The sequence below is a fragment of the Silurus meridionalis genome, chromosome 10, assembly GCF_014805685.1.
Source record: "Silurus meridionalis isolate SWU-2019-XX chromosome 10, ASM1480568v1, whole genome shotgun sequence".
NCBI lineage: Eukaryota > Metazoa > Chordata > Actinopteri > Siluriformes > Siluridae > Silurus > Silurus meridionalis.
The window spans coordinates 28456273-28475603 of NC_060893.1; the positions used below are offsets into that span (position 1 = coordinate 28456273).

Consider the following 19331-nt stretch of genomic DNA (forward strand, 5'->3'; position numbering starts at 1 on the left):
AGAAGCACGGAGAAACTGGAATTAATTTAAAGCTACTTTGAGGAAGGACATTCATATGCAGTGATGTTGGAGATGCTGCAGTATATCATCACATAAAGATTAGTTTGTACACTTTTACACATATGTTCCATCTTTCTCCTGCCGAAGACTGTTACTTCAGACGATTTGTGGTCTGATATCCATAACTGGCTTTACCCAAAGGTTCCCCATCTAAGAACTTTCACTGTGAAGGACAATATCTTTGGACTTGTAATGAACAATAACAAAGACGACTTTCTTGTTAATAAAATACTTATGACTCATTTTATAATGAGTTTATTTCTTTCACAAAAACCTTTAAAGTGATTCAAAAGAAAAATGCAAATATCTTTTGATCTTTATTGAAAAATATGATTTACAGAATAAACCATTGCCCTGTTTACTTTCATTTTATTATTTTTATTATTATTATTATTATTATTATTATTATTATTATTATTATTATTATTAAATTGTATTTATTTATCTATTTTTCCCCTCTTTCCCCTAAATATATGTGAATTTATTTCTATTTTCATGCACCTGTTCTGTCAAGTCAAGTTTATTTGTATAGCGCTTTTCACAACAGACATTGTCTCAAAGCAGCTTTACAGAAATCAACAGTGAAGGTGAATGGTGTGTATTTATCCCTGATGAGCAGCCTGTGGCAAGGAAAAACTCCCTTAGATGTTATGAGGGAGAAACCTTGAGAGGAACCAGACTCAAAAGGGGAACCCATCCTCATCTGGGTGACATCAAGAGTTTGATCATAAATCTTTCAACAATACAGAACACTGGACAGTGAGAACTAACATGATTACTGGAGTATAAGATTATAAGTGATGTTCTTTCTGCAGTCTTCTACAGTCTATATGGTTAGTAGCTCCGAGTTTTATGAGCTCAGCATTTGTGATCATCACAGATCCAGCCTCAGCTTCTCCATGCCAGAGCCCTTAAACACTCCAGGAGGTCCAATGTCAAAACTCCACACATGTAGTGGGATCCAAATGGCACTGGTACGTCTCGGTGGAACAGGAAGTTTGCGAGTTCAGCATCTACTTCTTTAAAGTCCATAATCTTCACGAGGTGGGAGGTGACTGGAGCTGGCCAAACCTCGGGGGTGTCTCGGGATGGGGAGAGAAAGAGAAGCAGTGGAGAGGAATTAGCGTAGCTGCTGTTCATGATATTAACAGCACAAGTTGATGATGTGCATGTGATCAGATGTTCTGGAGCACAAGGTTATGATGTGATGTGTGTTATGTGTAGAACTCGCTAAAAATATATGTTTTTAATCTACACTTAAACTGGGAGAGTGTGTCTGAGCCCCGAACACTAGTGTGTCTGAACCCAGGAGACTATTCCAGAGTTTAGGAGCTAAGATTTGAACAGAGATATGTCTCTACACCAGACTATTTATTTGTATTATTTTTTATTTATATACTGTGGAACAGAGATGTGTGGCTGAGCGTTCATGTGGTTTTCGCCTAAACACTTTAAATGAAAGAAAACAATAAATGAGGGCATCAAACTCTTCCCAACTTTATTACACACACCATATCCTCCAGCCAAAAGCTAGACACTCTAAGACCCCAAGTGCGCATGCCCCTTGCCTATCTATGGCAAGCCCCGAGGGGGAAAATGGATTACACACACATACAATGAGCACCAGTTGATCCAGAATTAGTACAGCATAAGAGAATTTAAATAAAGTCTGTTACATATGTCTCTACACCAAACTATTTATGTTTATTTATTATTTAGTTTTGTTCAGTTTAATTTAATTTAATCTTTTTATTATTATTATTATTATTACTTCGTCATTGGGTCTTTTATTTAGAGGAAATTACGTGGCGGTAATGTTGTAGGTTGGGCGGATCTCATCCTCTTCCTCTTCCGGCTTCGCCATTCTAAAGAGGTTTATTTACGCTGCTGTGATAAACATTTTCAAATATTAAATGTTATTAGTAATTAATGTCCTGCTTAAATAGTTAAATGTAGTGTTATTATAAATGTAGTCATGTTTAATAATCCAGGTGAGTAAAATACCATTTATTTATAGCTAAAGTGAATAAGGGTTCTGTTACGGTGACGTTACGTCGTTATAAAGTGTCAGTGTGCAGTCACGCTACAGAACACAGCAGAGTTCAGATCAGTGTGAAAGTTCTGATTTATTATCAACCCACATAAAATACACAACATTAAAACACGACCACTGCATCTGTATAAAAGCTGATGACCTCTGTGTTCCTACAGGAGTTATTTTATACACAGAGAAAAACTCGTCTCGTGTTTATTAGTAAACTGAAATATTTATTCATTTCTAAATGAATAAAAACAGCAGAAATGGTGTAATGTGGTGATAAAGCAGGATTTGAGCTCATAGTATTATTTACTGAGTGTTAATGGATTTTATTCACAGCAGTTTCTGAGTTTCGGTTTGTGTAAAAGAGTCACGTGATCTACAGGAACTCCTGATTCTCTAATTTAACCAGATAAAATCACTAAAACTGGTTTAATATCTGTAGCAGTGCTGAGAGAGAAATATTTACATGTAAATATAAAACTCTACACTGTTCAGGGCAGTTTGGGGTCCCATGTAAATCTACTTCTTTATACTGGATAAATATTTTACTGCAGTCTCTTTAAAGACTCTGATTCACTAGATCTGAATTTATACTTTTATTTATTTCTTTGTAATGTCAGCACATTGAATTTTTTTTTTTTAAACTATATTTCCTCGTCCTCAAATTTAACATAAAAGCTGTTTGGTCTGCACTTAGCTACACTGCACTTTAAATCATTTTACTGTTTAAATACTCCCAAATTACATTTAAATAAAGTTGTATACAGGAAAATGTAAAATAATGAACATATTAACTTTATAATATTTTAAAAATTCTATTATCTCCAAAGTAAATCATTCATTAAAGCAGATTTCATGATTTCACTCGTGCTCCATCACATTAGCAGCTCTGAGACCAAAATCAATCCACAACAAAGTTCTGTGTGTGTGAAAGTTCATCACTGCTGTTGTGACTCTAAAATCCACCAACAGGGGGCAGTAAAGTCATGGTGCAGTTACTGAGGTGATGAAGCCGTAGTGAAACGTGGGATTTTAAATGAGTGATTTGTGTTTTTTCAGGGTGTAAAATTGACACTAATACAGTGAACACTTGTTTGTGTGATTTTCTGCAGAAGCTGATCTTCCACTTATATTTAATGTGTTTAATAATCTGCCTTTGTTTGTGTTTGTATCAGGAAATCTGTAAAAACCCCACACCAGTCTTCCAGGCATCATGATCCTCCTTTCTATTTCCATCTTCTGGCTCTCTGTCTGTGTGGGTGAGTGACCTGGTTCAAGTCCAACAACACACAAGTGTCCTCACATTCATTACAATATGCTACAATTTTTATAAAATGCTCCAAATCATGTAGATTGTAATGTTTCCCCCCCACAGACCCTATCAGTGCAGATCCTCACATTACTGTAGAAGCTCATGTGGGTTCCACAGCTCTCCTGCCATGTAGCCTGAGTAAAGACTTCAGCAAAACTCCACATGTTCGGTGGCGTGCTGATAATGAGTTTGTGTTTGAGAGAAACATTGATGGTACACATGTGGGTCCAGGATATGAGGGACGTGTGGATGTTCCTGAGGACAAGCTGCGTAAAGGAAACTGTTCTCTGGTGTTGAAGGACGTCAGAATCACTGATCACACTTTCTACAGATCCTTCATAGTGGAACATGTGGAGGCTACAAACACTGACAAAATACAAGAAATCAACACAGTTCAACTCAATGGTGAGAAAATTATTCAACATAAAATATAAAAGTCACAGTAAATCAGATGTTTCTTATTTGCTCACATCTGAACACATTATTTAGAATTGAAATAAAAATATAGACATGAATAAAAGTTGCACTATTGTATTTACTAGAAAGCTGATCAGAAAGGGTCAGAGGTCATCTGGTTGTGATTGGAGATGTGCATCAGGACTGAGATCCTGCAGGATGGAACAGTTTAAACAAGCAGTCAGATATGAAGCTGACAGGACGAGGACACAAAGACAGTTAGAGCAGCATCCAGATGTTTATCAGGTGGTTAGGAAGATGCTGTAGTTCCTCCTCTTGATGTTTTCACAGAGCACAGTTTACACTCTGCTTTGATTTGATCATTAATTGTGAAATCCATCCAGATCACTACAATATTGTCAGGATTATGGACAGGAACTCTGTTTCCCACAAGCCACTGCAGCAGGTCTCATGTTTGTTTTTACACCTGATTCACGTTTCATGATCATTAGCACTTGTGGATGAAGATCTCACCGTTCACTGCACACTTTGTCTTCTGTTTGTTGTCTCATGCTGTCGGTTCCTGCTTGTGCTCAGGATTCGTTTTTCTACTTTACTTTCTGATTGTTCTGGATTTTGTTCCTTGGGGTTTGTTTGCACTTTCTGTAAGAAATGATCTGCACTTGTAGCTGCTCCTGCCGTGTTCCATGACAAATCTACATGAGGTTTTACTCTACAGAGTGTTACATGATATCAGATGCTGCTATCTGAGTATTTTTACTGCTAGAACACATTATTGTACTTCATCTGAGTTTTTACATGAAAGTCAAGAAGCTGAAATATTCTCAGGGTTTTATTTGTGTCCATTATTTATTATAGTTTAATATCTGTGTGTGTGTGTGTGTGTGTGTGTGTGTGTGTGTAAAATAAATAAAAATATATATTCTCATATAAAATCATTTTCTAAAAGTTTTTTGTTTCTACAGTTTACAGTCAGAGTGTATCAGCTCAGGTGGGATCCACAGCAGTGCTGCCATGTGACTGGAGACAACTGTCCATCCAAACACCTCATTTTGAGTGGCGTATTGGTGATGAGATCGTGTTTGAGCGACTGGGTAAAGAGTCATTTCAGGGTAAAGGATATGAGGGACGTGTGGACGTTCCTGAGGAGGAGCTGCTTAAAGGAAACTGTTCCCTGGTGTTGAAGAATGTCAGTGTTACTGATGAAACTCTGTACAGCAGCTACATTTTAATGACAGACACAAAGAAATCTGTGTTGGTCCAGAACATTAAACTCTCAGTCAGTGGTAAGTGGATGAGTATCAGATGATGCTGAATACGACACGTACAGTATCAGTTCCACAGTTATAAAAGAATGAAAATGACTAAACTCAGGTGAACAGAATTCTGGATTTAATGTAGATGTCAGTGTTTCTCAGTTCTGCTTGAAGCTGCACTACACAGTTTACTGTTTGGTTTTGTTAGACTGAGTGTGGAGAACACACACCTCCTGTCCTGCATTTCAGTACTGTTTTATACCTCACACACTCACTGACTTCCCCGTACTAGATCAAGTGTGTTTCCTACATTACACACAGGAATTTTTCACTTCTGAAGTGTAGAGTGACGTTCAGTCCTCATCTAAAAGACACATGAACTGACATTTGACATGAGTTTCTATGGTAATGTGAGTAATTTATTATAAATGTGATGTTCTGATCTAAAACTCCTTCAGCATCTGCAGTGTGTAAATGTTTGAGTAGAAAATGAAAACAGCACAACAGCTTCATAAACTGTATAAAAATCCCAAAGCAAACAGCAGAAGTGTTTAAACACATGCAGGAGACTGAAGAAAATCCCTCATCAGATCAACACACACTGAAGGATGTTTGCATGTGATTGACACGTGTTCATGTTCCAGTGAAATCTGTCAGTTTGACAATGACATGATAGGAGTCTTATGAGCTTCATTATTTTATTAGATTTACTGATCAATTATTGCTCCTGTACAGTCATTTGTGCTGCTGATGCACAAGGAAAAATGTGAACTAAATCCTGACTCAGCAATAATATTAACTGTGAGAATGAGTTTTATTCCACACTGAGACCAATGGAGACGAGGAGAAGTAGATCCATCAGAATTAAAATGCAGGACAGGACTGGGAGAAACTCTGCACTTTTATTTATAGGAATTTTGATGCTTCTGCAGTTATGAAGTAAAATGTTTGGAAGAAAAGAATAAAATGTAAAATACCTTTATTTCTTTTTCCGCAACAGAAAAATCTGAAGATAGGAAAGATGATCGATCAGCTCCCTCAGGTGAGTAAATCTCATATTTATTTGTTGTATTAATAATTATTAAATGATTCATTAACCTTCTAAATCTCTTTTTCTTCAGTAATCATCATTTCCATCGTGTGTTCTGTTTTCATATGTATTGCAATTTTCATATTGATGAAATATCTGAGAAATCTCTCAAACTTCAGAAACTCCTGTAATCTCAGGAGATGCAGTTGAGAGTATGTATAACAAAGAAGATCTCAGTGTGTCTTCTTTAAAACAACAAGTGACAACCATGAGATGCGGGAGAACATTTCTGATTGATGTTCACATGAAGCCGCGATGCTGAAACACCACAATATCTGCACATGAGAAGGACTCCGTATTTACCCAGAGCATTTTTTAAATCCCAGATGCCAGCAGGTTTAATGGGTCTTGCACTGAGGAGAGGCTTCCATCTAGCCAGTCTCCCATAAAGCCCATATCAGTGGAGGGCTGCAGTGACGGATGTCCCTCTGGAACTTTGTAAACACAGAATCTCTGGAGCTCAGTCAGAGCGATCATCTGTTTCTTGGTCCCTTCTCATACTACCAACTAAACAAAGATGGATCCAAAAGACGTCAATTTATGTCATTGTCATCCTTTCAAAAGACGTCCAGCGAGGATCCAGAATGAAAGTTCTTTCCAGCATTCATTACTGACGTCAGGGGGAAAATAATGATAATATTTGATGTTAAAAAGACGTCTTTTTTAAATGCCAGTTTTAAATAAAAAAAACGAACAATGTTTTTCTCAGTTAACTCTTTTTTTAAACGTTCAGTTGGCATTTAAATTGCGATTCAAGGCAGATTATTTTTCTGGTTTGGCGGGACTCCTCTCAGATTCAACCATATAGACTTTTTGGATTCATGCTGACTCAAATAGTAAACTTGAACTTGACTAAGGTGAACTTGAAAACAACACTCAGTTCAGTATAATATTAATATCAAGTGGCCATGGCTGATTACATCATAATTCATCATATGGTTTGCTGCTGGACTCACTGATTACAATATTCCCATTCAACAAACAAGGGAACAATAAACTTTCAGCAAATAAAATTCTATTATATTTCACACTCTTTTGCACACGATGCACTTTATGTGGCAAGGACACTTACTTTAGATCTGAGCTCTGTGTTCTGTATGAAGCTCCATGTTGTGTCTTGTTGCTCTATGTTCCTACATAGAACCAGGGTTCTGGAGGAACGTTGTCTCATTTCACTGTGTACTGCATCAGATGTACACTTACTGGCCACTTTATTAGATACACCTGTCCAACTGCTCGTTAACGCAAATTTCTAGCAGCAACTCAATGCATTTAGGCATGTAGACATGGTCAAGACGATCTGCTGCAGTTAAAATCGAGCGTCAGAATAGGAAAGAAAGGTGATTTAAGTGACTTTGAATGTGGCATGGTTGTTGGTGCCAGACGGGCTGGTCTGAGTATTTCAGAAAATGCTGATCTGCTTGGATTTTTACACAAAACCATCTCTAGGGTTTACAGAGAATGGTCTGAAAAAGAGAAAATATCCAGTCCAGAGGGTGCAACCAGAGTTCTGTGGATGCAAATGCCTTGTTGATGCCAGGGGTCAGAGGAGAATGGCCAGACTGGTTTGAGCGGATAGAAAGGCAACAGTAACTCAAATAACCACTCATTACAACCGAGGTATGCAGAAGAGCATCTCTGAACGCACAACACGTCGAACCTTGAGGCGGATGGGCTACAGCAGCAGAAGACCACACCGGGTGCCACTCCTGACAGCTAAGAACAGGAAACTGAGGCTACAATTTGCACAGGCTCACCAAAATTGGACTATAGAAGATTGAAAAAACGTTGCCTGGTCTGATGAGTCTCGATTTCTGCTGCGACATTCGGATGGTAGGGTCAGAATTTGGCGTCAACAACATGAAAGCATGGATCCATCCTGCCTTGTATCAACGGTTCAGGCTGGTGGTGGTGGTGTAATAGTGTGGGAGATATTTTCTTGGCACACTTTGGGCCCATTAGTACCAATTGAGCATCGTGTCAACGCCACAGCCTACATGAGTATTGTTGCTGACCATGTCCATCCCTTTATGACCACAGTGTACCCATCTTCTGATGGCTACTTCCAGCAGGATAACGCGCCATGTCATAAAGCGTGAATCATCTCAGACTGGTTTCTTGAACATAACAATGAGTTCACTGTACTCAAATAACCTCCACAGTCACCAGATCTCAATCCAATAGAGCTCCTTTGGGATGTGGTGGAACAGGAGATAACTTTCACATCAGGTTTCTATGCAGTTTAAAGTTTGTGTTTCAGATGATTAAAGTCTGTACTGATTTATTTTTATTTTATTTCAGTATAGTGACGCATTTCCAACCCAAATGTGCTCCACCCACACAGTTCTGGCATACATGATCTGGGAAGTAAAAACACTTTTAAAAATTTAAATATATATTTTCTATGTTTTCCTCTAAGTCTATTTAGCTTTTGTGATATTTACAACTATTCCCAAAGTGACCATATACATAATCCAAATGATCTGTAACACAAGACAGTCCTGCAGCAATGAAGAGGCTGACACCAGTTTAAAAGTTCTTGTACTGCACTGCACTGAAAGCTTTGTCTGTTCATCCCTGTTTATGGAATGTCACTCTTCTGGTGATGTACAGCAAAGATGCATCTCTCACAACTGTGATGGTTATGATGATTCTTAATGCACTTCAGATAAACTCTTGCTGGTGCATCGCAGATCAGTGCTTTATCATGAACTGTGTAGGTCTCCATGAATCATCCCTTGTCTGTGAGATTTTTACTCTCCATTAAAAAAGTCATCAAGATTTTCCTCAAGAAGTTATGGTTTATTGTCCCCACAATAAAGAGCCACCACAAATGGCTTGAAGTTGTAAAACTGCCAGTATTTGTCAGAACTGGACTTTGCTGCTTTTGAAGAGTGGGACACCATCAATACTGATGCTGAGGTTTATTGAATCATGATCATGTCTGAATGATGTTGTCTGACTTAGTAAGAAACAAATCTCCTTTTATAACCCATAATAAATCTATTGCCCACTACATTTCGGCTCCGATCCTACGGCTCCTGGTGCAGCGAAGAGTGTCATTGCATCCTTCAGTAGCAGGTGTCCTGCTTTCCTACATTGCTAATCATTCATTTAATAATCTTTGTGTGTTTTATTTTTGTAGACCACTGACTTGAGTTATGTTCTTACTCTGGAAAATCCAACTCAGCATCATCATTTAGATCGGGAGTGTCAAACTCAGGCCTGTAATTATATTTGGCCCGCAAGGTCATATCAAATGTGTATGAGAGCTGGCCCACCAGTATATCGGGCACATACTGCTAATACTACGCGTGGCGCGTCAGTCGAGACCGCTGAAAAACTCCACGAACTCAGCGCTGAATTTACCCGGTGTTTTACTGACTTTGCAGCCCAGAAATGCAGGTTTGAACTGCTCAGTAATCCATTTGTGGTTGACGTGGAAGCGCACCAACCAACCTCCAAATGGAGCTGATTGAACTCCAGTGTAGAGACACGATCAAGTCAAAGTACGACCCTGTGTGTGCTGCACAGTTTCCATGTTTCCTCCCCGACACACTGCTCCAACTCCGTGCCCAAGCTGCTCAAACACTCTCTGTGTTCACCAGCACATATCTGTGTGTGTAACTTCTCTTAATGAAGATCAAAACACCACTCAGGAGTCTCACTGATCATCACCTTCACTCAATCCTGAGGATTTACTATTATAAATAGTTCAGAGCCTAAACCCAGACATGATGCACTTTGGTTTGAACTAATGTGCATTAGAGTAAATCAGAGTGTAAAACCTGAGCTTGAATGAATGTTGTTTTTTTTGCACTTTTTCTACTCCAAGGCATAAACTGTTAATAGTTAAAAGATTGTTTTTTTTAATTGAAGGAAATTGTTATTATTTTGATTGTGTTGTTGTTGGCCTGTGAAAAAAAGATTTACATTATAAAGGAATTAGAAAGTCTATAGAGAGAGAGAGAGAGAGAGAGAGATAGCGAGATAGATAATAAGAAACAAATACCACTGATGTGTGTTTTATTTCAAATGTAATTTCTCATCAGTTTATAATATTTTACCAGATGTTTCCGATTTAATGTTTATGCAAAACTAATGTTTGTTTCCATATGAGGTTCAACATTACACATCTTGAGAGTCTGATTGATCTGATGTCAAACTGTCAGTTGCTGAATTAATACTATTAAAACTACTTGCACTGTTTGTTATAAAATCCACACGATCTTCACTGATCAGTCACTGATCAGTCACTGATCTTTCACTATCATAGTCATCATCACTATCAGAATGCAGGAACTGATGCATTTCTACCTTCCTTCTGCACCACACTTATAAATAAACCATCTGTAACACATAGTTTGATCCTGTATGTATGAATAAAATATATTTGAATGAGTTCTGCAGGTTAAGGTTGCTGTGACATAGCCAGACTAGAAGTGTAGCTTAATTGATTTTACTTTTTTATAAATTAAAAAAACACAAAAGTGTTATCTATAATTATTGGTTTAATAATAAAGAGGGTTTTTCGGTCAAACCAAACTCATTCCTTTTACAATCAATTTGGTTTAAGTTTATTACACACTCCACACAATAATCTTATTTATTTATTTTCTTTACAGTGAGACAAATACTGTAGGTTTTAGTTGTAGTCAGATGCCAGGACCAATTTGGTGACACTTAATTGCCACATTAATGATAAGCAGGGTGTCCCATACAGAAATCTGATATATAGCAGTAAATGTAGAGCAAATATACTGCATATGTGTTCATGTTTGGATTTCACAGATATACAAATATCTTTAATACTTGTCCATATATGTTACATATATTTCAAAATATAAAACATGGCTATTTTTATAAATATATACAGTATGACAAATATATACATATATAATACATGTTCATGAATGGGTAAATAATGTTTATCCATGTGTTTCTAACACACACACACACACACACACACACACACACACACACACACACACACACACACACATATATATTTAATATTTTTTCAATTTTCAATTTTTTTTTCCAGAATAAATTATATTTCTTCTTTGGTCTCCTCTGATTTTTATTTTACTTTCTCTAAGTAGGTTTATCTTCATTACATTCACTCAAAGACACTCCTTCACTTTATGTTGTATAATGTAATTTATTAGATAGAAATACACTGAAAATAATTTACTGGTTCCAAGGGAAGAAAATAAAGCTGTAGGAACGGCCCTTTACCCTAATGTGATTATATTTAAGTTACAGATTACAGATTCTATTCTCACACTGTGGGATTTATGTATTAGACAATAATGAGAAAAACTTCAGAACCTGTTTGACTGATGTTTACACACACACACACACACACACACACACACACACACACACACACAGCTGCTTGGAACTTGTTGTTCACAATGAAAGAAAGTATGAAGTGTGTAGTTGATGGCACAAGGACAACTTGGGTTGTCCTTATCCTCTTTAGTCCGGGTGACATGGCATATTTTGTCATATTTAGATTCGTCTGACCACAGAACAGTTTTCCACTTTGCCACAGTCCATTTTAAATGAGTCTTGGCCCAGAGAAAACACCTGAGCTTCTGGATCATGTTTAGATACGGCTTCTTTTTTGACCTATAGAGTTTTAGCCGGCGACGGTGAATGGCACGGTGGATTGTGTTCACCGACAATGTTTTCTGGAAGTGTTCCTGAGCCCATGTTGTGATTTCCATTACAGTAGCATTCCTGTATGTGATGCAGTGGTGTCTAAGGGCCCGAAGCTCACGGGCATCCAGTATGGTTTTCCAGCCTTGACCCTTACGCACAGAGGTTGTTCCAGATTCTCTGAATCTTTGGATGATATGATGCACTGTAGATGATGAGAACTTCAAACTCTTTGCAGTTTTTCTCTCAGAAACTCCTTTCTGATGTTGCTCCACTATTTCTCACTGCAGCATTGGGGGAATTGCGGATCCTCTGCCCATCTTGACTTCTGAGAGACACTGCTACTCTGAGAGACTCTTTTTATACCCAATCATGTTGCCAATTGATCTAATAAGTTGTAAATTGGTCCTCCAGCTGTTCCTTATACGTACATTTAACTTTTCCGGCCTCTTATTTCTACCTGTCCCAACTTTTTTGGAATGTGTAGCTCTCATGAAATCCAAAATGAGCCAATATTTGGCATGACATTTCAAAATGTCTCACTTTCAACATTTAATATGTTTCTATATTCTATTGTGAATAAAATATTAGTTTATTAGATTTGTAAATTATTGCATTCATTTATATTTCACATTTTATACAGTGTCCCAACTTTTTTGGAATCGGGTTTGTAAAAGACAAAGTAAAAAGTGATCCTGCTAATTGAGGGATGAATGTAGTAAATATTTGGTTGTTTTTTAAGTGGTTTTGTTTGTTGTTTTGGTCTCAGTTCACACAGAAGTATTTTTTCTTGTTTGCACTCAAATTAGGATAATATACATATATCACTCTTTACCCTTTTTTTTACAGGTATCATATATTTTCATATCCACTTTATGCACAAACCTGTGCAGAGCTGTTTTTTATAGGTGAGATTCCTATAGTCACCTGCATGACTCCAACCCTTCCAACACAATGCTCTGCCCCAACACCATTCAAATCATTTACAACCATCTATATAAAACCTTAAACATATAATAATCATTGCAAAAATGCCTGAATTCAAGTATGTAAACATATACAGAATATTAAACTTCAGCAGAAAATCAGATTTTTAACAATTATAAGGGACGAGCATGCCCTCAAGCCTCTACCTAGAAATGGTACTGACCCCTGCCTTTACTCACACTGTATAAGAGAGTCAAAAGAGAGTCAAAAGTCAAGAGGCTTTTATTGTCATGTCTAATACACAGTGGTACACAGTAAAAATGAGACAACATTCCTCCAGAACCCTGGTGCTACACTAAACAACACAGAGCTACAACACACAACATAAAGCTACATAAAGTGCATTGAGTGCAAACAGTGCAGACAACATACAACACAAAACAGCATGGGACAATACACATAACACACATAACCAGTAAACCTACTTTATACTCTAAAAATGCAATACAGTGCAAAGAGGACTATAAAGACTATAACTGAGAGTACATGTAAACAAACACAATGCAGTGCAAAAACAACTGAACAATAAACTGGCTTGTAAAACTCCATAGAAACATTTACAGAAATTACACCGATATCAAAGGATTATTTGATTAGAGAAACTACAATGAGGCCCTCGTAATAATCAGTCACTATGTTTATAACACTTCAGATATACACAATATACACATGTCCTTTCATCTAATATTCACTAACTAACCTCTTTATTAGGAACAATGTGTGTGTGTGTGTGTGTGTGTGTGTGTGTGTGTGTGTGTGTGTTTGATCTGACAGGGCTGATAAATAAATGCTTGTATTGATTTATATAGTGATCATATCAGTCTTCCTTTATATCTAAAAAGTGTGTCTGCATGTGTAACAAAGGAAATGGATTTATTTTGAATGGTGCCAAAATACTTTTTTACTGTGAAATAGTTCACTATACAGTGTATATATTTTCTGTGTAATTCATTTGTTTTTATATTATACCTGAGAAGAGGGGAATTAGCGACACCTATAGGTGAAGTAAGGAAAGAATAAAACGCAAGTTGCATCGGCCATTTTCTCTCAGTTCCACCTGAACTGTTGAGGTAAACGGTAAGCAACAAATGTTCTCTCTGGTAATATTCATACACATGCTGTTAATAAACCTTTTTATTTATTTTACAAACGATATGATTTCACTAAAGTGTTTTTTGACAACTTGGAGTAGTTGAGTTTTTTTATTTATTTTTTAGCTCATAATTAAGTAGCAGCGCGCTATACGTGTGTGAAAATTATCCCTTTTTTATTTTTGTGTACTTATTGTTTCCCTTAATTGTATTATTTAACAGTTTTGTGACCAGATGAGCTGTGTAACTATGCAACCTGCGTGTCTTTTTATTTTACCCTCAGGTATGGTGTATTATCTTTTTTTTTTGTGTCGTCATTATTATTATTATTATTATTATTATTATTATTATTATTAGTGTGTTCATAAAATCAAAAAATAATGAGTTCAGCCATTTATTGAATATAATCTCAGTTCCACCTGAGCTGTTGAGGTAAACGTTTTGTGACCGGATGAGCTGTGTAACTATGCAACCTGCGTGTCTTTTTATTTTACCCTCAGTAAAACACAACGTATGGATGAACTCCAAAATGGTTTGAAGGTGGTCTTTTTTCGGGCGAATCTGACATGAGAACCAAGAGGGGTTACAATGGTGCCGTGATTCCCGCTCGTGGTCCACGTGGTGCTGATCATCGAGGAAGTGACGTTGCAGGATTCGTCTGGACGGTCGGACTGTGGTTGCCAGATTCTCCGGTTATAGACTCTTTCCCTATTTTTTTTTTTTTGACTTCACAATATAACCGATGGACATCGGACAGGTTGTTATAATTGAAAATCTTGTTTCTGCTTAATATAAATTGTTGTTTTTGTTTAACTTAGTGTTTTATTTGAAAACCTTTTTGTGGATATCATCAAAGATGGCTGAGGGCGGCACAGATACTCCCTTGTTTGGGGCTGGGCGGGGAAAATATCTGATGCAGTTTTCTGATACTAAGGGTTAGGTGGTGTTAAGTATGAGCCCAATACTTGTGCATCAGGGGAAGGTTATGATATTAATCAGACTTTCCCTATCACATCTACTCCTAAACCCTGTGTAGCGAAGGCATCTAGCGGGCATGACACCAATGAATTTGGTGCCTTGGTTGAAGAATTGGGTCGGAAGATTGGTGATTCAGTAACCGCCAGACTTTTATCGGGAGGTGGATTTGCTAGGACTTCTAGTGATAATAGCTCTGCAGGTTCTCAGTGTGCTACCCTTGATCTGTCACAGTTAAATGTTGTTTTGAAATCTGATGAGAAGGAACCACCTGTATTTAGGGGGGATGGTTCGGGGAAATGTAACGTTCAGGAGTGGGTTGATATGATGCAGCGTTATTTACGGAAGAGAAACATCGTCACTGAACAAGCTGACGAGATAATCAGTCATCTCATGGGTAGGGCGAAAGACATAGTGAAGGTAGCTTTGCGTAGTAACTCTGCATTGGACAGCAAACATCACCCAGAAGTAATCTATAGTATACTTAAGCAACACTTCAGCGAGGTGTCCTATTCTAGTATGCCACTAGCTGATTTTTATAGCACACTACCTAAACATGGTGAGAATCCTGTGGATTACTGGCTTCGTTTAAACAAGGCAGCGGATATTGCCAATGAGTGTCTTGGAGCTCAAGGGAGAAGAATGGACAATCTGAATTCTGAGGTTGCAATGATGTTTGTGAGGAATTGTCCAGATACTGAACTGGCACGCGTTTTCAAAGTGCGCCCGTTAGAAAGCTGGACAGCAAAGGATGTTCAGGAGCTTTTGGACAGTTTCCAGCGTGAACAAAAGTCCAGAGTAAGCGCTAACGTGTATTCAGCTTGTCAAAATGCTCATATATCCTTACAGAAATGTGAAAATGTTGATATTGGTCCTGAAGCTGTACTTTCATGCTTTAAACAGGGAACCACTAGACCTGATGAACCTAAACCTGAAGCAGTAGATCGGTCCGGTTTGAATAGAATGGCCGAGATGCTGGCACAGCTTCTTGAGGTTTTAAAGAATAAGGAAGAGAATAAGCCCGCGTATGTGGCATTTGGGAAAACACGAGGAAAAAAGGGATGTAGCATTTGCAGCGACACAACACATACCACTATTGACCATTGTAGATCTGATCACTTGTGTTTTAAATGTCATGCTGCTGGTCATTCAAAACGACTGTAAAAACAGGCTTCTACTTTGCGTCCTGTTTCAGGTACATTTAGTGATCAGGGAAACTGAGTCACCTGCATTCGGAGAGGGGGAGTGTGGGTGATTCTGAAAATTCCCTCAATGTTGATACTGACTTGTTTCTTTCCATAAAGAACATTTGTCCTGATTCGCAGAGAGTTGTTTTTCAGAATACTCAACGAGTTGCATGTTCAGATACACTTTTCTACACACCTGTTGTTCTTAACGACTCGGTCACTGTCAAAGCAATGTTGGACACTGGCTCGATGGCCTGTACCTTGAGTGATTCAGTTTTCAGTAAGTTAAGGGAACATAGTGCTTTGGATGCAGTTAATGAGGAGGACACAGATGTTGTTTTGATTGGTTGTGGTGGCAAACGGGTGTTCCCAAGAAGCATGCTTGAACTTAAACTTGGATGTTTATGGTTGAACTGTTATTGTCCCATGTCTTGTTGTGCCAGGTCAAGGAGATGACCTAATTTTGGGATACGAATGTCATTAAACATATTGTCCATAGGCTGAAGAGTTCGGACAGATATTGGGAACTGATTTCTGCACCTAGTGAACGTAATCGTGAGTGTGATGAGTTCTTGTTTAAGGGTAAGTATATGTGCAGTCATTACTTTTTCCACTAACTAGGTAATATGTGAGGCAACCCAAATCATTACCAATGTTGAGGCAAAATGGCCAGGATCTGTGCATGATGCAAGAATTTACCAGACATTTCAGCAGGGTATGTTTTGCTTTATACAATTGTTATTTTTCTCCTTTTTACTACATTTGTGTTGTACACTTCAGTCATTACAGGACAGTACAATGGTTTTTGCTGGGGGACAGAGGATACCCTTGTCTGCCCTATTTAATGACACCCTACCCTGAACCTGAGCCTGGACCACAGACACGGTTTAACCTGCCTCACAGCCGAATACGGGCCAAGGTGGAGATGACTATAGGGATCCTCAAATCTCAGTTTCAGAGTCTGCGTGGGCTCCGGGTTAGTCCAGAGAGGGCATGCGACATTATAGTAGCGTGTGTTGTGCTTCACAATATTGCCACTATAAGAGGAGAGAGCCACCCTCCTTGTATTGAGGAAGATGGCCCAGAGGAACACCTACAGATTTTAGAGGCCAACAGAGACAGAAGACTTTTGAGAGACAGGATCTGTCAAAATCACTTTTATTAATTTTTTTCACTGGTCTGCCAGGCAGTTTATTTCTTTATTTCCTGAAAAACAATAAAATAAAATTCAATAAAATGTTTTTTTATATTGCTTTTTTCACTCACTCACACTCACTCACTCACTCACACACTCACACTCACTCACTTTTAACATGCAACAGATTATTATTCAGACAAGTTCTCACCTTAAGGCGATGCTCCAGTAATTCAATTTCAAGTGCTGCTTTTTTAATGAGGAGTCTTTTCTCTTCTATTTGAAGCGGTATAAGGTCCATCTCTGTCACTTTTTCTTATTTGTTTTTGAAGATGGACCTTATACAGCTCCTTTGCTGGCAACTAGGAAGGTGGAAAAAATGTAATGAATGAAATTGTTTGGTCAGACAATAAAATTCAAATATGGACACCTGGACACAAATTCTTACCCTGCTTAGATTGTGTGCTGAGGTTGAAGGACCCTCATCTGTGGGCAAATCCCTAGGTATGTACTGTGAAAGGACAATGACAGTTTGTTACTCTAATGCAAAAAGGGGCCATACATTATAATGGTATGCATCATACCTCAGTGGATCTACCAACATTGTCCACTTCTGTCACAGCAGATGTGGTCTCTTCATCGTCATCTTCATCCTACAGGAGAAATATTCAAAGTATACATTATCTGGCAAAAAAAAAAAACCTAAAAGCAACTAAAAGTACCTGACAACAAATCACTTACAACTGTGACAGTTCTTTCTGGAGGGTCCAATAATACAATACATCCATCAGTATCTATAAGAACACACAACCCATTAAATTCTCAATATTATCAAAGAAAATAATACATGAAAAGAGTAAGATGTCAGACTAAGATCACAGTAGCCTATACATCATATGCAGTTAAATAAAATAAGCCTACATAAAATGTATCTTGTTCAAAAAGCCTTTAAGTGACAGAGATAGTAATTTATTAGGACAAAAATTAAAACAAATCATAGAGGTAAACTTACATTTCACCATTTTTTCACCATCACTTGTGGTGCATGGTGTGTGTGATGAACTGCCCCTGAATGCCAGCAACCACTGGTCGCCCTTTATTAAGGGACAGAGCCAGCTCCTCAGATGGGGTGAGGGAGGTGGTGGTGGACCCCCGCCAGTTAGACGGGCTTCAGTCTTCTTTTTATTAGCTACATGACAGAATGAATATACTAAATCCTGTTATAATAATAGTTCAGTAATTGTGTAATCAAATATTACCTTTTTGCAGAATGTTTTTGTGTTTCATTTTGACTTGGCTTAAAGTTCTTGTGGTTCCAGGAGGATTACAGCTTATTAAATAAGAAATATACATTATTATTTTAAACTAAAAAATAAATGGCAGGAAAAGTAAACGCTTTCATAGTGATATAACATATTCAAAAGGATGTATAAGTCATACTTCATTATTTTGCATTATAATAAAACGGGAGCCAATAACAAATTTGTAATTTAATACACTCACGCATTTACTCTGTCCGGTATATTTTTCCAAGTCAACTCTCTTGCTTTAGCTGATGCAGCTGTATTGCTTCTTTTTAATATTATTGGCTTAAACTCCTCATAAGCGTGCATTAAAACCTTCAACTCCGCCTCTGTGAAATACGCTGCTCTATTTTTTCCGCTTTAAGTTTCCATGGTGACTCATGAAATCGGCGATCCATTGAGAATGTCTTTATAAATGCACCGTGCACGCGCATTACCTCTGGGTAACCAGTTGGAGGTTGATTAAACTAACTCTTCTCAGGTGTTTTGGAACCGACATACTCATGGTATGCCTGTTTGGGGTAAATCAACCCAGAGGTTATGATTTATCAAATGGTAAGTTAACCAAGCTTTCTGGAATACCCCCCTGGTCAAGAACACTTAGTCTGGGGTAAACTTCCTGCTAAATTCTGTGGCCAACTAGGCAGTACTGTTTTGGTAGAACCGTCTAAACTTCATTCTGCCACTAGGAAAGTTCTGGTGGGTCGTGTTGTCACTCAGCTTTGGGGTGATGGCAGTATACCATTTAAGCTGATCAATCCTAGCGACAAACCAGTGACGCTTAGGCGGAACTCTAAAGTGGCCGACGTTTA

General features: G+C 37.9%; 1 protein-coding gene across 5 annotated transcripts in view; it reads left to right on the forward strand.

Moving 5' to 3' along the window:
• Positions 1–1934: 1934 nt before the first annotated feature.
• LOC124392179 overlaps positions 1935–19331 on the forward strand; it is a 77928-nt gene continuing 60531 nt past the window's right edge. Inside the window, exons 1-6 of one of the 5 annotated variants that reach the window (XM_046858941.1) lie at positions 1935–2051; positions 3277–3360; positions 3477–3818; positions 4796–5116; positions 6087–6128; positions 8478–9689. In XM_046858941.1, the coding sequence (XP_046714897.1) occupies positions 3315–3360; positions 3477–3818; positions 4796–5116; positions 6087–6128; positions 8478–8482 (756 nt within the window). In that variant the 5' untranslated portion in view covers positions 1935–2051; positions 3277–3314 and the 3' untranslated portion in view covers positions 8483–9689. Of the gene's footprint in view, positions 2052–3276; positions 3361–3476; positions 3819–4795; positions 5117–6086; positions 6129–6207; positions 6876–8477; positions 9690–19331 lie in introns of those variants that run through there. The other 4 variants (XM_046858940.1, XM_046858937.1, XM_046858938.1 and 1 more) reach the window with 4 other exon arrangements.